Consider the following 21,430-nt stretch of genomic DNA (forward strand, 5'->3'; position numbering starts at 1 on the left):
TTGCTATTGCAACTAGGTGAAATGCTAAGGGTAAAATTTAATCATCATTTAATAATACTAATAATTTTCTATCACAAAAGAACAGTGGTGGTGGTGTGATGACGTGGACATGCTTTGTTGCATCAGATCTAGGTCAACTTGTGTCAATCACTCTCTAAACACTATTATATGATATCCACTGAAAATGTGATGTAAATTTGGCTTCTTGTACATTGTCATGGATTAAAGTGTAGTCTGATAAAATGATGGTGCAACAATAAAGGCTGGGGAGCATCAGAACCTAAATTAAAACAAATGTACTATTTTGTATCTTTAGACTTTAGCAATAAATTTGGACGTGAACCTTTTAAAGAATTTAAACCACTGCCACAAGTAGTAGTGAGGCAATAACCTGGTGATTCAGGATTTTAAGAAGAAATTTCAACACAAGAGGTACAAATACATCATTCCAAAAAATTGCATATTTTGTTCAACACTTCAGTTTTTGTGTTTTGTGTGTGACAGTTCAGTTAGTGGGACGAAAACAGTTTGATACAGATAGTAAACTGTCGATTTTGTCGCATCTGCTTGTCTAAATCAGGAAATCCTATTAAACTTCCTGTCACACACGCAGAGCTTAAACGCAGTAGTCAGAGAAGACAGTCGTGGTTTACAGGAACAAATGGTTGCAATGAGGACTTCCACCATACAAATGTGAAGGTAACAGGCAATCCAGTGCCTCTGCTAATACATTTTATTGATCGTCAGTTCTGAAATCTAATTTAAAGCTATTTTTAAACATTTTTTTAGGTTAAGAAATTAGTTTCACTTTAGGTCAACATGACCCACTTTACAATGTGGAGAATGTGCTTGATCTATGTTTTAGTTCATCTCTAGTTGCCTACTTGTCCAGGTTCTACTTTCTGTGACAAACCTGGGGGTATTTCAAACTATGTTTATCAACTTTAGCTGAATATTGTTATTATTTTTTACGTTGATAATTTTCCAAATGAAAGTAACCAAATTCCTTTTGTCATCATCGTATTTCAAAACCAATTATTGAAATGTTATATACTGTGGTCCTAATTTGACTATAGCAGAATGTGTCATGCAGTTTTCGTGTAATATTATGGGAATTCCCCACAAATGCATCTATGACATTTTAACACTATTATTAATACACCATATTTCCCATAACAGTAGTCTGAGTCTTGACTCTGACTCTTCTTCCTTGCTCTAGTAAAGTACAGCCCACATCCATGTATGAAAATTAGAAAACCATGTGAATTTTATAAGCTCAGTAAACTCACCAACATCTAAACAATAATAAAAATAATGAGTCAAAGAGGAGCCCTCAGCTTGGCTTAACTAAGCACAGAATGCTAGTAATACATTCAACATTTACATTGTTAATAATATCAAATTAATGTGTGCATTCTGGCAGTGAGTGGTGGGATGTAAACAAGGTCACAATAAAGTACGTTTAGACTTTGTACTTCTACCTTACTACATTTCAAACCAGCGGCAGTGGTGTAAAAATAGTAATAATCACAAGAGACACACATCAGACTCACGTTTTATAGTGTTATTGCCATTGTAAGTAACAGTGACAGTGGGCAGAGATGATTTCCCATATACTGCACAAACTGCTTTATTCTAAATATATGTTTATTTCCATTAAATATTCCTTTAAAATATTTCTATTAATGTCATTACGTTACTGTAAATATGTTATTTATATTGTGGAGCATATTGTGTTGGTTTTATCCTCTGAGGTAGCCATGGATGTCAGTGAGGAGGAGTTGGCCCCTCTGATGATCAGAGACAGGGGGGGCAGTCAGAGGTCCAGTTCAAGCACTGGTCCTGGTTTACAAGTACACCTCTACTTCTTCCCTACCACCAAAGACTCAACAACAATACACATTTCATGTGGTCAAATCTCTGCTGAAAATGTCTGCATCCAAGCAGGAAAAAAAAGCGGTGAGCCAGTCCATGACTCTGGACGTTATTCTAAAATATTCTCTGCTTCTTTTGTGAATTTATTGTGAAAAGTTCTTCTGTTCCTCTTTGATTAGAAGCTAAACACCTGCACGTGATCAGGGATGCTTTGACGATGCCATTTTATTTTCTCCAGGTATCTTACCAGTGTACCAAAGTCTGTTTGGTTTGGCATCCACTGATCTCTCCTTCTGGTATCCTCCATCTCATGTGTTCAACACTGATGAAAACCTTCAGGTCCACTTTAGAGTCAGGTAGGTGAAAATCCACTGAATATTCATTAGCTAGTTTCCTTAAGAAAGTATATATAAATGTTTGTTAATAATTATAAATCATTTATTTTTGGCATGCAGGTTTTTCTTTGCAAACTGGTTCGGACAAGGACCAAGAACATCATCGCGCTACAGTGCGACCAGAGCTAGAATCAGCCCTGTGCTTGACTGCAGTGTTATTGATTATCTCTTTGCTCAAGTAAAAAATATCTGCTTCTTTAATTATGACATCTATTGACTGCTTGTAATATACTTATGTGACACTCTCACTGTGAAATACAGTACATATAGAAGACTAAACTTTAGGCAGATAATAGACTGTTGATTTAAAGCGCAACCCCAGTTTCAACTTGCTTTCTGTGGCTTTAGTTTAGAGTGTACATTATTGCTTTAAAACTTCCCTCTGCTTTCACTATAGTATTAAAATATTTCTCTTTTTTCTTACTTCCCTAAAATATCTCTCTACTTCCAGTTGAAAAACTCCTGGGGATGACATCATTCGAAGAAGTTTTTCATTATTAGGAATTAAGATGATGTCATCTGGTGGAGCTCTGGACAAGCAGGTTGACCATGATTACAACCTCAATAGTATGAGCAAGACGATTCAATTTTAACTGAGGCTTCCTCCAACTGATGTCATCTGGAGGCATTTTTCAACTAGAAGCAGAGAGATATTTTAATGTAGGGAAGGCAGAGGGAAGTTTAATAGCCTCTATTGACATGTACTGCTCAAACTAGAACCTTTATTATTTCATAAGTCATATAATATTTTAATTGAATAACAGATGGGTGACGTTCTTACTCATAACATTCCGAACAAACATTCTAATAGGTCATTAGCTAATATATGGAATAGGTAAGAACTCTTATTTCCAATGGTAAATTTCTCAGTAGACAAAAAAGATTGTTGACAATGTAACTGTTTGATTTTGTTTTTGCATACAGTTGCGAAGTGATTTTATTGCTAGCGAGTCAGGAGTTTCTCCACCTCTGAGCGCTCAAGAGGAATGTCTTGGCCTTGCAGTACTGGATCTGTGGAGAATGGCTAAAGAGCGCCGTCAGAGTGTAAGAGAGCTCTGCAAAACTGTCAGGTATCTATAATCTCTATTTCTTCTCATTGTTTTCAGTGTTGTTTTATTGTTTTATTGTTTTATAGTCTTTAAATGGTCTGCCTATGTGTCACTTTTGGCCTTTACACAAAATGATATATCCTTTTCTATTCAGCTACAAGTCATGTCTTCCTAAATCACATCGTCATGACATCCAGAAACGAAATCGCCTGGATCGTTATCGAATCCGAAACACCCTCAAGTGTTTCTTGAAGAAGATTGGAAACTGCTCTGTGGATGAGTGCATCTTGAAACTCAAGTATCTGATTGAACTTACTGGCATTGTGCCTTTTCTGGGAAGTGAAACGTTCCAAGTAGATACTTCTGCCTCCCCGTCAAAGTCAACATTTACTCACATCCGAGTCACTGGAGAAACTGGAATCCAAACCAATGGAAGTTGTCATAGTGATGGTGCCCTGGTACGCATTCGATCAAGTTAACTCAGTAGTTGTGATTAAATTATAGGCCTTTTTGTCCTTCCATCAAAAAGGTATGTTCCTTCTAAACATAAAACTGCACGGCCATACTTTTGTCTATCCTGTGTGTATACTGTGTCATGATATTGACATTACCGCCTCAGCCAAGGGACAATTATTATTAGTGACCAGTGTTTCAAAATGAGGTTTTGTTAGAGCCTGATATCTTCAGCTTGGCCAATAGCAGATGCAGCTTTACGAAAAACTGCATTGCCAGACAGGGTTTTATGGTTAAGCCTCAATTTGTCAGAATCAGGTCCCCTTGTTTTTTTTATTACTTGATGTGGTGGTCTACAAGTGATGACACAGAAGTAATATAATAAAGAGCTATACTCTACTGACAGCCATAATGTTCAAGACAAAAGTGTCTGAGTTCCCAACACTGTGATGCTGAAGCCCACAGTGCTATGGCACAATGTCAGATGCTGAAGTTCAGCCCCAGTGGGGCAGTATTCTGATAAGCATTGCATTGAGTATAGTGTGCCACCTACCTTGGGATGTTCAACCTTAGACTGTGAGTGGTCGTAATTCCAGCCAGCCCATGGCATAGCTGCTGAATAATTGAATTCTCTTCTTTGTTTCAGGAGTGGCAGACATTCTGTGATTTCCACGAAATCATTGACATCAGTATAAAGAGGGTTTGTCATGAGCAGGTTCCCAAAGACAGCAGGATGGTGACAATTACCCGTAAAGATGAAAGATGCTTGGTAAAGGACAAATTTTAGTTTATTATTTTATGTCAAACGACTTCCTTTTGAGTATTTAGATGTTACTATTTTGAGTTGATGCAAAAGATCCATCACTATGTTTCTTTAGTTTAATTTAATTTCTTAAATTCTTCAATCCACAGGAAGCCAAGTTCCAGAATCTAAAAGAAGCCCTGTCTTTTGTATCGCTCGTTGATGGCTACTTCAGACTGACCACAGACTCTACCCACTACTTCTGCCAAGACATTGCTCCTCCAAGTATTCTGGAAGGTTTAAAAAACCATTGTCATGGCCCAATCACGTGAGTTTTTTTTTATTAAAAAAAAAAACTAAATAAAACTTTTAGACGCATCTGTTTTTAAATGTATATTTCATGTTTTGTTTAATCAGATCAGATTTTGCTGTCAACAAATTGAAAAAGTCAGGATATAAAGGTGGTACATTCCTCCTCCGGCAGAGTCCAAAGAATTATGACAACTTCTTCCTCACTGTTTGTGTTCAGGTAAAACATTATGTTAAGGTCATACAATGGACTGACCAAACATTTGTATTTAATGGAACTTGGAATCAGTGTGTTTTCACTTGTTTACAATGAAAACTAAAATATAATCAAGAGAGCATGTGAGTTTGTCTCTCTGCAGATGATACATATCAGATGCAACCTTCTAATTTGTGCAGGCTTATTTGCACACTTGCAAAAGTCTTTACTGTGTCATATTATGTCACAATATTGATTTGTTTGATTTATATTTCTATAGACCCCACTTGGACTTGATTATAAAGACTGTCTGATCATTAAGAATGAGCAGTACAGTCTTCCTGGTGTCCAAAAAACGTTTTCCAGCTTGAGAGAACTCACTAGTTATTACCAACACACCAAGCTGCTGCTGGCAGATGTACCTGTAAAGTTGGGCCACTGCTGTCCACCCCGACCAAAGGGTATGATTTCAAACATTTTCTGCCTTCTCCAGTGTGTACGAAACAAAATAGTAAGGTCACTTGTGCCTGTTGACACAGGTTTTAGTCACTGATGACATTCAATACTGTGTTTATATTGTTGATCGTTTTATACATTCATACGTTCAATCAGCGTATGTTTTCTGCAGATGTAGACATCAATATTATGGTGATATTGTATACATATAATATAGATGCAATGAGAAGGCCAAGGACAGTATGTACTAGCTGACTAACTAAAGATGAATATGTATCTTTATCTCTGCACCCTGCATAGATTATATCAAAATGAACATGTTTTCTGTTGTTCTCAGAGCTCACAAATCTTATCATCGTACGCAACATCAGCTCTGTGGAAGCTCAAGGGTCCCCAACCCCAGAAAGGAACAAATTCAGTCATGTCCAGTTTCACATGATCAAATATGAAGACCTGAAATGGGTTTGTGTCTATATGTGTGACTCCAAATGTACTTACTGCACTGGGGCTGCTAAAAATATATGGCTAATACTATTGTAAATATTAGTACAGGTCTTCCCTCCTCAGTTCTTCTTCAACTCATCAACAATGCTCCTTTCCCTGTCACTATTGCAGCTATTTCTGTAGTAGTTTTGTTACTAGTACTCTCATTATACCACATGTTGCTACTACCATAACAGTGAGAGAGTGTTTTTTTTTTGTGATGGATGAAACTTGAATATAGTTTCTGTATATAACTTTGCTCTCAGGAGGAAAGCCTCGGACAGGGATCCTTCACTCGAATTTTTAAAGGCTACAAAACAGATGTTCGTGACGGGGAAAAACATGAGACAGAAGTTCTACTAAAAGAGCTTGATGTTGCTCATAAGAACTGCTGGGAGGTTAGTTTAGTTCAGACAATACTAAAAATGTTACTAAGTGTGCTGGTTATTCATAGACCTCACACATTAAACACATGTCGTGTCTTGTGTTTTCTTTCTGTAGTCACTGTTTGAAGCTGCCAGCTTGATGAGTCAGATTTCACATAAACATCTCCTTCTTGTATATGGTGTTAGTGTTCATGGAGTAAAAAGTAAGTAATATCTAAAGATCAGATTCTTCTCTACTGTCATTGTACTTGCTATAAGTTCATAATCTTGATGAAGTTAATGTGTTTTGATATAAGCAGCTCTTCTACTGTTTAGGTACTTATACATTTGAAAATAAGATTTATTTGATTAACTTTGCAGAGAAACAATTGATTTAAGTCCCGGTAGAATCATTAATGAATGAATGAATAAGTTACTACATTCATCAATTCTCCAAAATAAACATTTGCATGAAGTCCTCATGTGACCCCATGTCGGCCCTTGTTCTTTGGGTAAGTATTTGTGACTTTGTGTTTGGTTTGAAGTACAGCTGTTGAAACAAATCTTGCTGTGCTTTTCAGACATCATGGTGCAGGAGTTTGTCAAGCATGGGGCCCTTGACCTTTACTTGAAGAGAGGGAAATCTGTGTCAGTGAGCTGGAAACTTGACGTTGCCAAACAACTCGCATCTGCACTCAACTTTCTGGTGAGACAGATTTTAGGATGTACGATCACAACAAGAAAACACAATCTAGAGGAGGACTGAATTAATCTGGTTAATCTTTATTGCCTTTAAATATAAAATGTAGATCATGTTGGTCAGCACAACGGTGGAGTGGCTGATGCTGCTACCCTAACAGCTGGATCAAATTTTGTATGCTAACTTTGGATTGCCCAATGCTGCACACTATACTGAATCAACAATAATGTGTAACTGACTTGCAGGAAGAGAAGAACATTGTTCACGGAAATATCTGTGCAAAAAACCTCCTGTTGGCCAGGGAAGGTGACACTTCACAGGGCAGATCTCCTTTCATCAAGCTGAGTGACCCGGGTGTCAATGTGGTCATGCTGGGCAAGGATGGTAAAGCAAACATTGTTTCTAATTTCCTGTAATCACGTATGACACATCACATCACAGGTCCATTTACTGTATATTTACTCTTTAGACCAGTTGGGCAGGAACGGGAGACATATCTGATGATTTGTATCTGATGTGCATCTCCGTGTGTTTCTACAGTGATCCTGGACAGAATCCCCTGGGTGGCTCCTGAGGTACTAGAGGCCCCAGATCACTTGACCCTGGAGTGTGATAAGTGGAGCTTTGGTGCCACTGTGTGGGAAATCTTTAACAATGGCCATGCTCCACTGCGGGGCTGGGACCTGGAGCGGGTACACCCACTTTTCTTTTGATAAATCAAACAAACTAATGAACTGATGCTGAACTTACAGGGCAGCATCACATTGTTTCAGTATTGTTCAGTAAAAAGCAAACTATGAGTCCAAATGATTTAATCCTAATTGCATTGCTTTTGTGCAAAGAGATATTTGCCAGTGCATGGAAGAAACAGCTGAATAATTGAGCCAACAGTAGCAAGATCATTAATGATCATCTTATAACCCTACTGACAAGGTGATAAACTGGTCCTGATCAGTCAGTGTCCTAAAGTGATGGTGTGTTATTCACAACATTACATCAACAGTGTAATAATCCTCTAATGATGCATCTCATTGTTCTACAGAGGGGTTGAGTCCCATGACTGGTTTAGAGTCCTGCAGGTGATTGTGTACTCATCACAGGATCAAAAGATTGAAGAAAGAAAAAAAAAGAAAACCATTAGTGCAATTATTTACAAATGACACTTTTTAAAGCTCTGTGGAGGAACCGTGTCCACAAATTGTAATCTGCAATTCCTCTGATCGCTGAAACAACCACTTATTGTGTTTGTCCCTCAATTGAAAAAGCATCTGCCAAATGACTAAATGTGAATGTAGTATAGAAGGTGGATAAATGTAATGTGTGCTACAATTTTTTTTCTATCTGTAGAAGCGACAGTTTTATGAGAGCTTCCAGCAGCTGCCTCCCTCCCAGTGGACTGAGCTTGCTGAGCTGATCAGTCAGTGTATGGAGTATCAGGCGGCCTTCAGACCTTCTTGTCGCAGTATTATCCGTCAACTCAACAGTCTGATCACTTCAGGTGATGCGCCGCATCGCTGCATTAAAAATGTCGATTTACATTTTCTTCATTTCAGTTCATTGAAAACCAAAGGAAGGAAAATTAAAAATATGAAAAAAATAAGGCTCTGGCACTTAAATCTATAGAGTAAAAAAAATGCTAAAAGTTGTAGACCTGCATTTTACAAGCAGGATTGTTTTAAAAATTAAAATCCACCTCATTACATTGAATCTGGAACCAGTTCCAGAGTGAATGGAAAATAGCAGTTCTCACTGAGTGGTTTTTCTATATTCGATGCAGACTACGTGATACTGCATGCCACTGAACCCGTCACTCAGAGCCCTGTGTGGAGAGCCCTCAGCCCTGCCCAGCACGACCAGACGTTGTTTGAGGAGAGACATCTACGTTACATCTCTCCTATAGGAAAAGTAAGTGTGAAGCACCAGAACAACCAGAGGACCATAGTGTTCATAATACATGCACATCATGAGGAAGCTTCTGGGTCCGTCTGCATTTTGATAATTATGGCCTTATGTTTTTGAGAAAATCTACTGACTTAAGTCATTATAGGCAACTAAATTATGCTACTTAAAAAAAAATATTCCTGCACTTTTACTAGTTCATTATCTGTTTCCAAGATACTTTGAACAAACAGGACACGATGTTATCACTGCTTCAAAACTTTTGCAGGGAAACTTCGGCAGTGTTGAGCTCTGTCGTTACGACCCACTGGGTGATAACACTGGCGAGTTGGTGGCTGTGAAGAAGCTGCAGCCCAACAAGCAGTCGACACTGGAGGACTTCCAGAAGGAGGTCAACACCCTCAGCGTTTTACACTGCGACTACATCGTCAAGTACAGAGGAGTCTGTTACAGCATGGGTAATGGAAATGCTCGCTGTAAATACAGCACATCATGGCCCCACATATTCTATTTATGCTGCAAATATATATTTTTAGTTCTTAATGTCTGGCATGGATCAGCTGTTGATTAGTATAATTTGCAATTGGTTTGGACTCTAATTTGTAATGTGGTTGAGTGATTTTAATCCATTAAAAAAAAAATCATTGCATCCATAGGTCTGGTCTAAATTATAGTTAGCCTACAATCACAACCGTTTCAGAACAGTTCAGGCTTGTATCTTTAAAGATTATATTGTAAAATGAATCATTCTTCATTTTGCCATTGTGGATTTACGTCTTTCCTAGTTTATTGGCATAGGTTTGATTGTATGTGGGATAAACTTTCAACGTGCTCTGTCTTCTTTGTCTTTTGAAAAATCCCGGTCGAAGCTTCTTAAGACTCACAAGATGTCTTGTGTTGTATTGTGAACCTATGATGTCAGACTTTTACATCATCCAGTATAGAATGCTGAATACCAAGTCTTTAGTGGAAACTGTTGTTTAGAGCAACTCATTTAAAAATGTATATTAGGTGATTGTTGGGTCTGGAAAGTGTTTTCTCTGCTGAGTGCTTTTATTGTTTACCTGTTTACAGGTCGCCTCAGTATGAGCTTGGTGATGGAGTACCTGCCCTACGGCAGCCTTATTGGCTACCTGGAAAATAACCGAGATAATGTCAACACCAGAAGGATGCTGCTCTTTGCTTCTCAGATCTGTAAGGTGAGAGCCACAAACAAAGCACAACTCCACAATGGCTGGCAACACACAAATGAGGCCTGGTTTAAATAGACTGTAATTTATCAATGAACACATTTTCTAAGTTCTCTTCCAAAACATGTGTACACTATTAAAAGCCAGACGCATTGTGACACAACTGTCTGCAGACATGTAAACCTATAGTTTTGATAATTGCATTTTTGGGACGCAGCAAAAAAGATGACTGAACTTTGTAGAAACTGAAAAGAATGTCATAATCTCTGCATAATGCATCACATTTTCTTCAGGTGGAACCTGTGTCTTAGTGTGTAGGCTCACAAAAGAACAAACCAAAAAGAGAGAAATTGATTTTACTGACTTCTTCTTGCTGTTAATACTAATCTTCCCAGGGAATGGAGTACCTGCAGAGCCTACGCTATGTGCACAGAGATCTTGCAGCCAGAAATATCCTTGTGGCCAGCGAGTCCTTGGTGAAAATTGCAGATTTTGGGCTGACCAAGATTATTCCTTTTGACAAGGAGTACTACAGAGTCACACAGCCTGGAGAGAGCCCCATCTTCTGGTATATCCCTCCCTGTTTACTCAAATAAATCTATCTTCGTGCCGTTTGTTTGCTATTTCACATGATCAAATTACATTGAATATCTGTTCTTTATAAGCAAGGATCCTGCAGGTCTAATGGAACTGTTCATTTGATGCAGGTATGCTCCAGAGTCCATCAGCGATTCCAGATTCTCACACAAGTCAGATGTCTGGAGTTTTGGAATTGTACTTCATGAGCTCTTTTCCTACTGTGACACGAGCTGCAACCCAAAAAGAGTAAGAGGGTTACTACTGTATTTGTGTCTCAATTGTTTTATCATCAAGAATTGTTTGATCAAACTGCATCACCATTGTGTTTATGTTTTTCCTCTTTATGTTTCATTTCACTGTTTTAGCTATGCATGCAAGAGATTGGGCACAACGTGCAGAGTGCATCCATATCAGTACACCTGACTAATATTCTTAAGAATAACTGGAGATTGCCGTCTCCTCCACTCTGCCCACCCAAGGTATGTTCATAACCTGAGGTTCAATAATTGAAAATAGGAGGACTGTCATTTTCGTTATAATTTCATTGTCTAACACATCCCTGACAATAGGCTGTGATGTTATAATATAACTTCAAATCAAGCAGACCACTGGGGAGACAATATAATTAGAATTTTTTTTCTCACAAAGTGCGGACGTCCAGAAGTCAGCAGTAGTTCAAAGTGTCCAAAACAAGTTGTAGACCAATAGAGTTCTAAAAAGAAAAGTAGTACCACACATAACAATTCCCCTCGAAAACATAATGCTTTTATTGGATATTTATCTCTGATATGGACACAAGAAACACAATCATTATACTATACCGTGGAAATTTTAACAGTTATACACCTTTTGTATTTTTCCCATTGTTAACACCAGGTGTACAACTTGATGAAACAGTGCTGGGCGTACGACTTTGATGAGCGGCCCTGTTTTCCCAGCCTGGGAAACCAAATTGAAACGATCATGCAGGAGGAGAGAGAGAACCCTAAAACAGGGAAACGCAACTAATACAAGAAGCCTTTGCTATGTCAGTAGATATAAACCCTCCAAAGAACTGAGATGCTTATGATCCCGTTTTTCTTGTGAATTTGTGATATTTGTGCCAGCTATGCAGTATCACTAGCCTTTTTGATGTATCAGGAAGAAGCCAAAATGGATGGTACACTGTATTTGTATAAACTCTTGTTTTGTCACCTCTGCTTGTAGTATAAGAGAAAGCTTGACAAAAACTGCCACCTTGCCTTGTATGTGGTAATTTTAATTTTATATAAGTTGAATTACTGATCTGAAATAAATTTATCTAAAATACATGACTCAAAAAAAAAAAATAATGAATTCATGCTGGTCGTTCATGCACCCATTAGGTTGAACTTTGGTGACCCACTAGCACCATCACCAGGTCAATAGTATATTTTATCTTTGTTATATTACAGTACGCCATTGGGAATGTAAATATAACCTTCAGCACCACACAAACAAACATTTTTTGATAATCAAGCAGAAGTTGCGGAATGTGACACTTCTGACCTTTACAGGCAAAACAGGTGCCAATGGGTTTCAGTTGTTGTACTGCCATGACTCAGTTTGCATTTTTATAAAGCACCTGTGTTTTCGATGATTGTCAAGTCAGACTATGCTATTTCCTAAGGAGTGGCTGAAGGTGAGTGACAGTTGGCAAAGTTTACGCCTTTGTAGTAGATCAATTAAAGGTCACTACTGATTTCAAACTTGTATCAACATAATTTGAACACCAGAGGGAGCCACAATTCACAAATGATATTTCACTTCCTGTTCAGTCTAACCAATGCCCATCTTGTGTAGAAACATAAATGACATAGATTTAATATGAGCTCTACATTTATTTTTTATTCTTTTTATATTTTTTACTTTCACCAAACAAGGATTTAGAAAACAAGAAATAGGTCAGTTTTAAAGAGAAGAACATTCTGTGTATCAGACACATTACTAAGCTAAACAAATTCTTTTCCCCATGGTTTAAATTTTCAGCCTTCTACTGTATTTACTTTCAGAGGGTGGAAAACAATACTTGACATTAAACAATGCTCTCCTCACACTAGCTAAAAAGACAGGACTGACACGACCCAATGCAGGTGAACTATTACATTTTCATGGTGACACATCCTGATGTCTGAATTTGACAACGTCTTTCAAAAAGCGTCTCAAATTAAAGTTGATTCACAACTATTGATGTTTTGCATACGAAGTGATTTCTCATTTTTCATCCAGTGTACACTGATTACTGATGTCACTAATAATGAATTGTTATCATGTGTTTAAGGTGAAGCCTTTGACACTGACACTTGCTGATTGGAGACATTTGTAGTTAAAATGTGGGCTATAATAGACCTTTAGTGAGTGGACACCTTCCTGTGCATACACCTGAAAAGTATGTATTTATTATATAGGCTAATCTAAGGCCTATGGCCTATTAGCTATTGAGTGGAAAAACACTTTGCAATAACTGAATATATCCAGCTGGATGTGTGGAAAGACTGCATGCTGTGTATAGCCTATATGAGAAAGTAGACACGATTCACTCAATGAATGAATGCATTTGTACATAAAATAAACAATTTAATCTTAAGTCTTTTTTAACAATAAAATAACAACATACAATCATTTATTAGCAGCATGAAAAAAACTGATTAAAAATATTACATTGATTTTTAATTAAAAAGATAGCAAACAACTATATTTCAGTTATAAAGGTAAGTTATGTGTGCATTATAAGTATAATGCTCACATAATGTTTTACTAAGGATTTTATTTGACAATATATAAATAATTTCTTGTTGTATATAAAATCATTTTGTTCCAATTCTAAAAGCAATCAAAATACCCCTGTTCATAAGGCACAAAAAAGAAGAGTAAATATGGACGTAAGCATATTAATTGACATTATGTCAATAGTCTACAAAATCCTGAGATATTATGTATAAACTATATTTATATAGGGCTTAGATTGCCACTGTATAACGTGCAGCAGTCAGGTTTATTAAAAACATTTTCTCAGATTGATTCTGATTATCAGTGTAATTTAGTTGGCAATTATAATCTGGTCTGACCGCGGTCATAAAAAATATGACATGATACACACAACAAACATTTTACACATAAAAGGAAGCAACTGATATACACTGTGTGTCACTTTTAACAAATGCAAGAAACCACTTTTCACAAACTGCACACTAGGTAGTACACAGTAAATTTAGCTGATTACACATATTCTGCCTCCTCCTGCCTCTAAAAAAATTGGCGGTTTCCAGCGATAACCATGGCAAATAGATGATTTTGGTACTTTTTGAAAAAACTCATTTAGTGTCCATCACCAAACATTCAACTGTGCATGAACAGGTTCAACATAGTGGAGAAATATTACACAGTGGATGTGATACCCTGAACTGGACTTTCTAATAAAAACATTTTGATAGGACTGTATTTCATTCTTGTTTCTAAACCATGGAAATCCACTGTTCGTTTAGCTCTAGCAATAGATAACCTAAATACATTTTATTGCTATTTCTTAAACAGTAAATGGAGTACAACCAGTTAAGTAAAAGGCCATTTTGCACTGTGTGCAGAATGGGATAATAATGGTCCATATCTGCCGGATGGAGTTAGTCATTAGTTATACACTCACAACTAATAAAATAAAAAATGCATATACTGTAAATTATTTCCGTGATTTCTGTCAACATTTGACAGTTATATTTCACAATAAATTACATTATTTCAACTTTACAGGCTTTAATTGTGCTTTACGCATTACGAATTTTTATTGCGAAATCAATCCTCCTTTATTTCTTGTTGAAAACTAACAACCTTGCTCTTGGTCTTTTTTTTTGTGGGGCATCCCACAGATGGCATCAAAGTCAAAGAGACAACATGGACACATGAATCAGCAAGTCAGAAAACTCATTGACACAATTGGCAATCAGATAGGGAGTGGAGGAACACTCATAACCTAACACTTGGTTTTTCCATGTTAAAAGTGCCATAAATAGTTGCCAGTTGTTGGAGGAAATGCGTGTTAATGTCAGTCTGTTTGGAAAAGCCACCGAAATATGTTGTTCTACATATGACAATTGTCATCAGTATTTTAAAAAGCTCAAGGAAGTTAAAGAAATGTCCAAATGTTTTGTCTTATAGTTGATTATATGTACTACAGTTTATTGATTTGTCCAATCAGAATGTCAGGCTCAATAATCTATTTCCCTACAGTGAGTCTTACACAACCCTGTTTCAGGTTTATATACATTGACTGCAGCAACTTGTACTGTCCTGTTGGCAAAATAAATTAGTACAATCGATGCTGTTATTGTAGTAATTTGTTTTGTAACACTACATTAGATTCTAAACCAAAAGTAAAATGTGCAATATTACACTGTAATTGTAGCTGTAAATTTACAATAAATTACTGGATACTAAATTGCATCACTTTTACAGTATCTACTATCATTCCACAATTGCATACTGTGACCTCACAGCAATGTCATAAAACCTACTTTACTGTCAAATCACATTTAAATACAGTAATCTTAAAACAGCATACTCTCATATCACAGTAACTTTTGGTAAATGTATTGTACAATCACAACATAATGCAGTATTTTCACAGTAGCACACTGTTAATTCACAGTAATTTAATGTCAAACCTCCTGTGAATTCACAGTGCAGAGCTATCAATTTACACACATAAATACTGTGCATACTGTGAAAGTAAAGCAACAAGTAAGCAGTCATTTACTGTAAGCATACAGCATAATATTTAACAGTGTAGTAATAATTTCTCAGTGATGCACGTTGTCAGCCTCTTTGTTCCAGTTACTACATGTCTCACTGCCTGTTTATGTCTGGCAGACTCTGTTGTCCACATTTGTTGAAGCATTTTATAACATGTTCCACTGGATGACTGAAGCCTGCTTTTGAACCCTAGTGAAAAAACAATTCAAACTGTTCCCCATGGTGCAAACCTGCAATCCCAACCTGTGAGCAAAATGTCACCAAGCTTCATCATCACCTGGATGCTGCTAAAGCGTTTTCTGTTGGAGAACACACTTCAGACTGGCCTCGTGTGTTGCATGCCACATAAGATACATTTGAGCTGGAAGGAATCTGTGAACCAGCAAAATGTCTTTATAAAAGCAAGGGTCATATCCGTCTAATTTGTTGGAGGGAATGTGGAGTCCTGCAGTTTTTACACCCATATGTGAAGTGGGACTTAGTCCTGCTTTGGCTAAACACATTCCCAGGTAAACATCATCAATGGGAAGAATGATGACTGACTTGGACATATTGTATATGACCAGAGCTGTGTAGCCAGACAGGAGGAAGCCTCCACCGCCACAGTAGGGAGGGTATAAGTCTGACTCCTGTACCTGAACTGGAATAAAATATTTGCTCCCGGACGATCGAATGGGCCCCACATTTTGGATCAGGTGACCAGTAAAGAGGTGCTTGCTTCCATCATTTTTCCTGAGACTTTGCAGATACTGGACCATGTTACCTGTTTGGGCAAATACATCATCATCACCGTTCAGCAGGAACCGAGCCTTTGGACAGTTTTTTTCCATCCATTCCAGGAAGAGTATCTGCTTCAAGGTGAGGTTGTAGAATGAGTCCCTGAAGTCCCACTGGAGGATGTCATTGTACTCATGTTGCTCCAGCTTGAGCAGGTTGTTCAGTCGCTCTTTCTCATGGCCAGATTTCATTGTCCCTGAAATGAAGAGCCTTCGGATCCACACGCCATTTTGTAGCCTCTCTTTGGCCCAAGTTTTACGCAGCACCTCTCGGCGGTCGTAGTTCAAAGGGGAGCTTTTGATGACCAGTAGAAGGAAGACTTCTGCAGATTGATCAGCTCCTCCACATTTGTCAGGAACATCGAGCAGCATGGGAAAATGGCGACAGTGTCGATAGTAGAGAAAGTCTTGTATCTGACTGGGAAGAGAGCTGAAATGTGTGATGTTGGCAGCAGATTCATTTTTTTGACATCTTGGCCAGGTGAAAACATGGGAGTTCTTTTTTGTGGGTTGATGTATTTTTCCATGATCCAGTCTCAGGTCTACATGGAGGGGAACTGATTTGTGGTCAATTAAATCATTATAGAGATGGAGGAGCAAAAGACTCAAACCTCCTGCCAGCAAGACAAATCTGATGCGTGTCCTCATCCTTGAAACACTGCAGTGATAAAACAAAATAGACTTTTCTTATCAGCACTGCTCAGTCAGGCATAAAATAACAGATTTGGTTAATCAGATATTAATTACTTAGGTACAATAAAGTGAAGGATGCTGTTGAAGCACCTGTCATAATTATACAATTTAACAGAGATTTGTCCCGTCAAACAATAGCTGCACAGTAAACTGACGGCTATTGTTTTTTTGTACAGTGTCTTTGTTTTGTGACACATAAGTCAGAATATAACAAAATATAACAGACAAGTGTGGCTGAAATAAAGTAATTGTTTGAAATGTGTTCTTGTGTATTTAAATGAAACGGTTTAACAAAGCAAGTTGAAGCTTTCAGTTAAAAGTGTGAAGGTGGCATTAGTGTCACATCCGGGACCTTCAAATGTTTCCTACTAGTCTGAAGGGGGAAAAAATCATGCACATACAACCCTGTCATTACTAAACAGAACATGTCAATGATCAGTGAAAATAGTCGGTGACTTATGTCATGGCAAAAACTGTAAGGCAAGTTTAAGAGGCAAAAGGCAGCTCACAGGTGAATGGTTATGGTGAATTTAATCAGCAAAAGAGAGACTTGACGGAGTAGTTGACTAAGGGTGGTCAATCAGATTGATCCTGCTCTAAAGGTTGAGTTGAGAGTTTAGAGTTCACACAGCTACAAAAGCTCTAAATGTTGTTCAACCTTTTGTACGTTTAGCTAGAGTTTAGAGTTCACACAAAGAACAAAGTAATGCCATCAATGCAAATCAACCTTCATGCAATGTGCTCAGGACTCTATTTAGCGAGTTCTTGTCACTTATCCTTTTGTTTCCCATGTCTTTCGAGTCCTTCAAAGTGATCACCTGCACTGTTTCCTGCAGGTTCCCTGCTTGGAAGCAAATGCTCTAGTTAACACACTTCTTTTTGGAGTAGATTTTGAAATACAAACAAAAATCAGCTTGTTTGTTATCTCACTTATTGAAGGAATGTTTTCTTACCGTATTGATTAGATCATCTAATATATGAGCTGCTTTAACAGGCTCATATGAAAGAGGTTGTTATAAAACTGAAAAATTATGTGGAAATTTGTGGCTGTATTGGTGAAATGTGCTTTTGTTAAAACTGTAAATATTAAGACTTCACACGTGATGATAACATCCACTGAACATTTAACTTGTGTTAATATATAACAGAAAGGATGAAACTGAATGTTTAACTTTGTAAAGAAATGTGTAGAGTCATACAGTTTGCTACACAAAACAAATCCAAACACCATATATAAGGAAACACATAAATAAAAACAACAAATTCAGCCAAACAATGAATAAACATAAGACTTGAAAAGTATATTGTTGCAGCACAAACGAGAAAGAAAATAATGACAACAAAGTTTGAAAAGACACAACAATCCCTCTGTACCAACGAGAGGAAACGGACACATGGACACACAAAACAAGAGGAAGTGTTGCAATCTAATTATTAATTAAATAAAGATGACAAGGTGAAGGTGTGAACCACCGTATTACGTCACCCAAACTTTGGAAAATTTTCTACTAAACTATTACTGGAAATTATTATACTTTTCAAATCAACCTACAGTATCAGCATCTAATAAAATGAGTCATACTTGACAAGTATATCTGAAGCCAAGAAAGAATGAACAAGCCCCCATCGGTCCAGTGACCCTCCTCTTGCAGGTCATAGAGGTCCCTCCACAAAACACTGCAGTAAATCTCAGTACACTGTCTGTGTATGACAACAAATGACACACAACCCCAGAGTTAAGTTCCCACCAAGGGGATTATTTGTTTCATGCCATCCAGCTCCCTTTCCCTTGTTTTCTGTCTGTTTTTTAATGATTCAATAAACAAAAGGGACCTGTTGAAACATAAATGTTAGTCCTCTCTGCAGTTACAGTTTGTAGGTCTTAGGCAGAACATGCATATTAGGAATGTAATTACTACATGGGTCCTAACCTACCAAGGCAGAGTGTGTTTAAATGTAAAGTCCGTGGTCTGTTTAGATTCATCAGAGCTTAAGTGCTGTTCACACTAATCCCCTGTGACATTTCTGTATTAGGTTTCTTTATTGTTCCCTTTTCTCGCTGTGCCTGAAAGTGAAAGTGTAAAACCCACTGAGATGTTTATAATCTGAGGACCGTAGTTAAGACAAAAATAGATGCCGGAAGTTTAAAAGTGGTCCTCCTGATGTCTGCCCCACTGCGAGGCTTAATGCCTATCATCACTTAAAAGATTTGCTGAAGACGTGGAAGCTTGCCTTTGTTTCTTCTGACAGTTGAACAATAAGAACCTACTTTTTAGCACATTTAGAGCATCGACTGTTGAGGAGAGATTAGATCAACTGAAAATTGTGAGCTATAATAAAAAAAATCCCCAGGTGGATGTTTTTAAAAAGACATAGTCTTTTGTATTTGGCTTCAGTTTAAAAATACAGTGTGTCCACAAACTAAAGCCTGCAGTGGAGTCTATAAAAACCCTCCGTGGGTCTGCTCGGCACTATGAATGTACTGTTCTTAAAAACAAGCAGACTCAGAGCAGGCATGAGGTGGCCTGGCATCTGTCTTCAAAATCCTCACACATACAGGGAATGATTCTGGCAACAAAGGGAGTCCTGTCACGTCTCCTCAGAATGGGTGGAATATGTTGCATGTGCTGATGTCACTTACTTAGTGTAAAATGAGAGCCTCACCCTTTTCTCGCTCTGTGGAAATTTAGCGTGCCATAACTGCAATAAAACTGCTGGCTGATTCAAACAGATACATCAATGAATATGAGCCATTTTTACTGAAAATGCCAAATTGTGCTTGTTCCTGCTTTTCAAACATTCAGTTTTACACTTTATCTTGGGTAATAAAACCAATTTACACACATGGGTTGAGGAACCTAAAGTTTTGTTTACAGTGCTTGTGAATATTATCAGTTTTCATTTTATGAAGACAGATTGAACAACCAAGATTATAAAACCATTTAATTTGCTCCCTCTTGACCAGCTACAATATGCTAAAATCAGTAACAGTAGCAGAGGAAATAATTATACAATACACTATCTGCTGCATCTTCGTATAAACAGTGCATTTGAATATGCTGATCTGATCGTAAGTATTACTTGATATCTGGCCTCTGACCTCAAAGGTCCATAATGTTAGCATTAACTTACTGCACCTTATCGTGGCTTCCTGCATGAATTCTGTTTTCCGCAATAAGCCTCAATGTCAAGCAGCAGTCCCTTCAAGACTGCGTTTCTATTAGTCTGTGATCTTTTTACTTTCACTTTTTAATATTCTCCTGAGGTACCACAGCCGGGTTGTTTTTTTGTTTCCAGTCAGCTCTCAGTATATAGATCATAATATAGTTCAGCATTTTCTCGAGAAACTTTCCCAGTACTTATAATACAGTATATTAAGTCGACTGTCAGTTCTGTATTCATGTGATTCCTTCTGTTGTTAGTGTCTATGTCTGGTTATACAAGACTGGAAACAATAACCGGTTCTTATTAATGTTTAATCTCACAATTAACCAAAAGAGCAGGCTCCTGAAAGGTAATATGAGACAAACAGAAGATGGTGGGTCTTTTCTTTTTAATTAAATTCTTGGATCGACATTTTAGATAATTGTGAGCAACATACATAAGGAGAGCATACTATTTATTGATTCGTGTATTTTGTTGTCACTAACACGTTTCCATTTTCTACCAACATTGAAAAATAGGGATTACAGGTTAAAAATACATTCAGAGGCTAAACCAACATTTCCTTTAAACGTTTCATTACTTTTGAACAAGCAAATGTATAGCTAATGCAGTAATGGCCTAATATAGTCTTCCATTGGCAGATGGTCATAAAATATGCTCATGTTTGCAGATTCATTTTCCTGTGGTCAAGAACACGTTGCCTCATACGCTGTTGCTGCCAGTCTATAGGAAGTACGTTAAAAGATCGGGTGGAATATTTCACTGTAGATTTAAGTCAGAAACGGGACCGATGTGCTCTCTGCATAAAAAGGAATAAATAAATAAAATAAACGCTTTCAAAAGACGAAACAGCCCATGAACACAATCTTTTTTATCTTGATGTTAGTCATGATCAGTTTTTTTTTCCCCGTGTGATCGATTTCATGCGTCTTGTGCTGATGTGTTTACTGTTCAATCAAGCAAGCCAATTAGATGAGACCGATCGATCAATCGATTTTGGTTTCAAACGACAACAAAAATGACCCCCAAACTCTCCTTTATTTCAAAACGGAAACAAACGCAAAAAATCTAACAAATATTTCATATACAGGTGTGTGTGTGTGTGTGTGTGTGTGTGTGTGTGCACTTACCGGTGGAAGGAGACAGGTCGACTGTTCTGCTACTGTGAGATAAAAAAGCTCAATAATGACTTGAGCACGTATCCTCTGTTTGCAGCCTGCTGGGCGGTGCCTGGTTACTGTGCAGAGTCCCACCAGACAGGGGAATATAATGTAATACTGCAAGTTTTTTGTTTGTTTTTTTCTATTTTCTATTTTCTATTTTTCTATTATCCCGTGAGTT

The 21,430-nt window shown here is 37.5% G+C and overlaps 2 protein-coding genes across 4 annotated transcripts; one reads left to right on the plus strand and one right to left on the minus strand.

Annotated features, from left to right (window-relative positions):
• The first annotated feature begins 551 nt into the window (after window positions 1-551).
• jak3 (Janus kinase 3 (a protein tyrosine kinase, leukocyte)) lies at window positions 552-12,022 on the plus strand. Of its 2 annotated transcripts, none has more exons than XM_067513312.1 (24): window positions 552-699; window positions 1,759-1,959; window positions 2,114-2,231; window positions 2,331-2,448; window positions 3,195-3,340; window positions 3,474-3,777; window positions 4,419-4,541; window positions 4,685-4,842; window positions 4,932-5,043; window positions 5,300-5,480; window positions 5,813-5,937; window positions 6,225-6,356; window positions 6,460-6,547; window positions 6,905-7,029; window positions 7,269-7,407; window positions 7,564-7,715; window positions 8,371-8,521; window positions 8,801-8,928; window positions 9,191-9,380; window positions 9,997-10,121; window positions 10,508-10,680; window positions 10,820-10,937; window positions 11,057-11,170; window positions 11,568-12,022. In XM_067513312.1, the coding sequence occupies exons 2-24, from the start codon at window positions 1,761-1,763 to the stop codon at window positions 11,697-11,699; spliced, it is 3,351 nt and encodes a 1,116-aa protein (XP_067369413.1). In that variant the 5' UTR covers window positions 552-699; window positions 1,759-1,760; the 3' UTR covers window positions 11,700-12,022. The 2 variants fall into 2 exon arrangements, with proteins under 2 accessions (XP_067369413.1, XP_067369414.1); XM_067513313.1 differs by having other exon boundaries at window positions 575-699; window positions 1,755-1,959.
• A 1,806-nt stretch (window positions 12,023-13,828) lies between these two features.
• Window positions 13,829-21,361, minus strand: LOC137131695 (N-acetyllactosaminide beta-1,3-N-acetylglucosaminyltransferase 3-like). Of its 2 annotated transcripts, none has more exons than XM_067513316.1 (2): window positions 21,220-21,361; window positions 13,829-16,889 (listed from the first exon to the last, which is right to left on the minus strand). In XM_067513316.1, the coding sequence occupies exon 2, from the start codon at window positions 16,877-16,879 to the stop codon at window positions 15,743-15,745; it is 1,137 nt and encodes a 378-aa protein (XP_067369417.1). In that variant the 5' UTR covers window positions 16,880-16,889; window positions 21,220-21,361; the 3' UTR covers window positions 13,829-15,742. The 2 variants fall into 2 exon arrangements, with proteins under 2 accessions (XP_067369417.1, XP_067369416.1); XM_067513315.1 differs by lacking the exon at window positions 21,220-21,361 and adding an exon at window positions 20,062-21,188.
• Between the last annotated feature and the right edge of the window lie 69 nt (window positions 21,362-21,430).

This window comes from Channa argus, chromosome 8 (genome assembly GCF_033026475.1).
Source record: "Channa argus isolate prfri chromosome 8, Channa argus male v1.0, whole genome shotgun sequence".
Taxonomy (NCBI): Eukaryota; Metazoa; Chordata; class Actinopteri; order Anabantiformes; family Channidae; genus Channa; species Channa argus.

Coding starts and splice junctions, on each gene's coding strand:
- LOC137131695 (XM_067513315.1), bottom strand. CDS start 20,081: ATGCAGGAAGCCACGATAAG. Junction 16,890..20,061: donor ATGCAGGAAGCCACGATAAG/GTGCAGTAAGTT, acceptor TTATCACTGCAG/TGTTTCAAGGATGAGGACAC.
- jak3 (XM_067513312.1), top strand. CDS start 1,761: ATGGATGTCAGTGAGGAGGAGTTGGCCCCTCTGATGATCAGAGACAGG. Junction 5,938..6,224: donor AATATGAAGACCTGAAATGG/GTTTGTGTCTAT, acceptor CTTTGCTCTCAG/GAGGAAAGCCTCGGACAGGG. Junction 10,122..10,507: donor TTGCTTCTCAGATCTGTAAG/GTGAGAGCCACA, acceptor TAATCTTCCCAG/GGAATGGAGTACCTGCAGAG.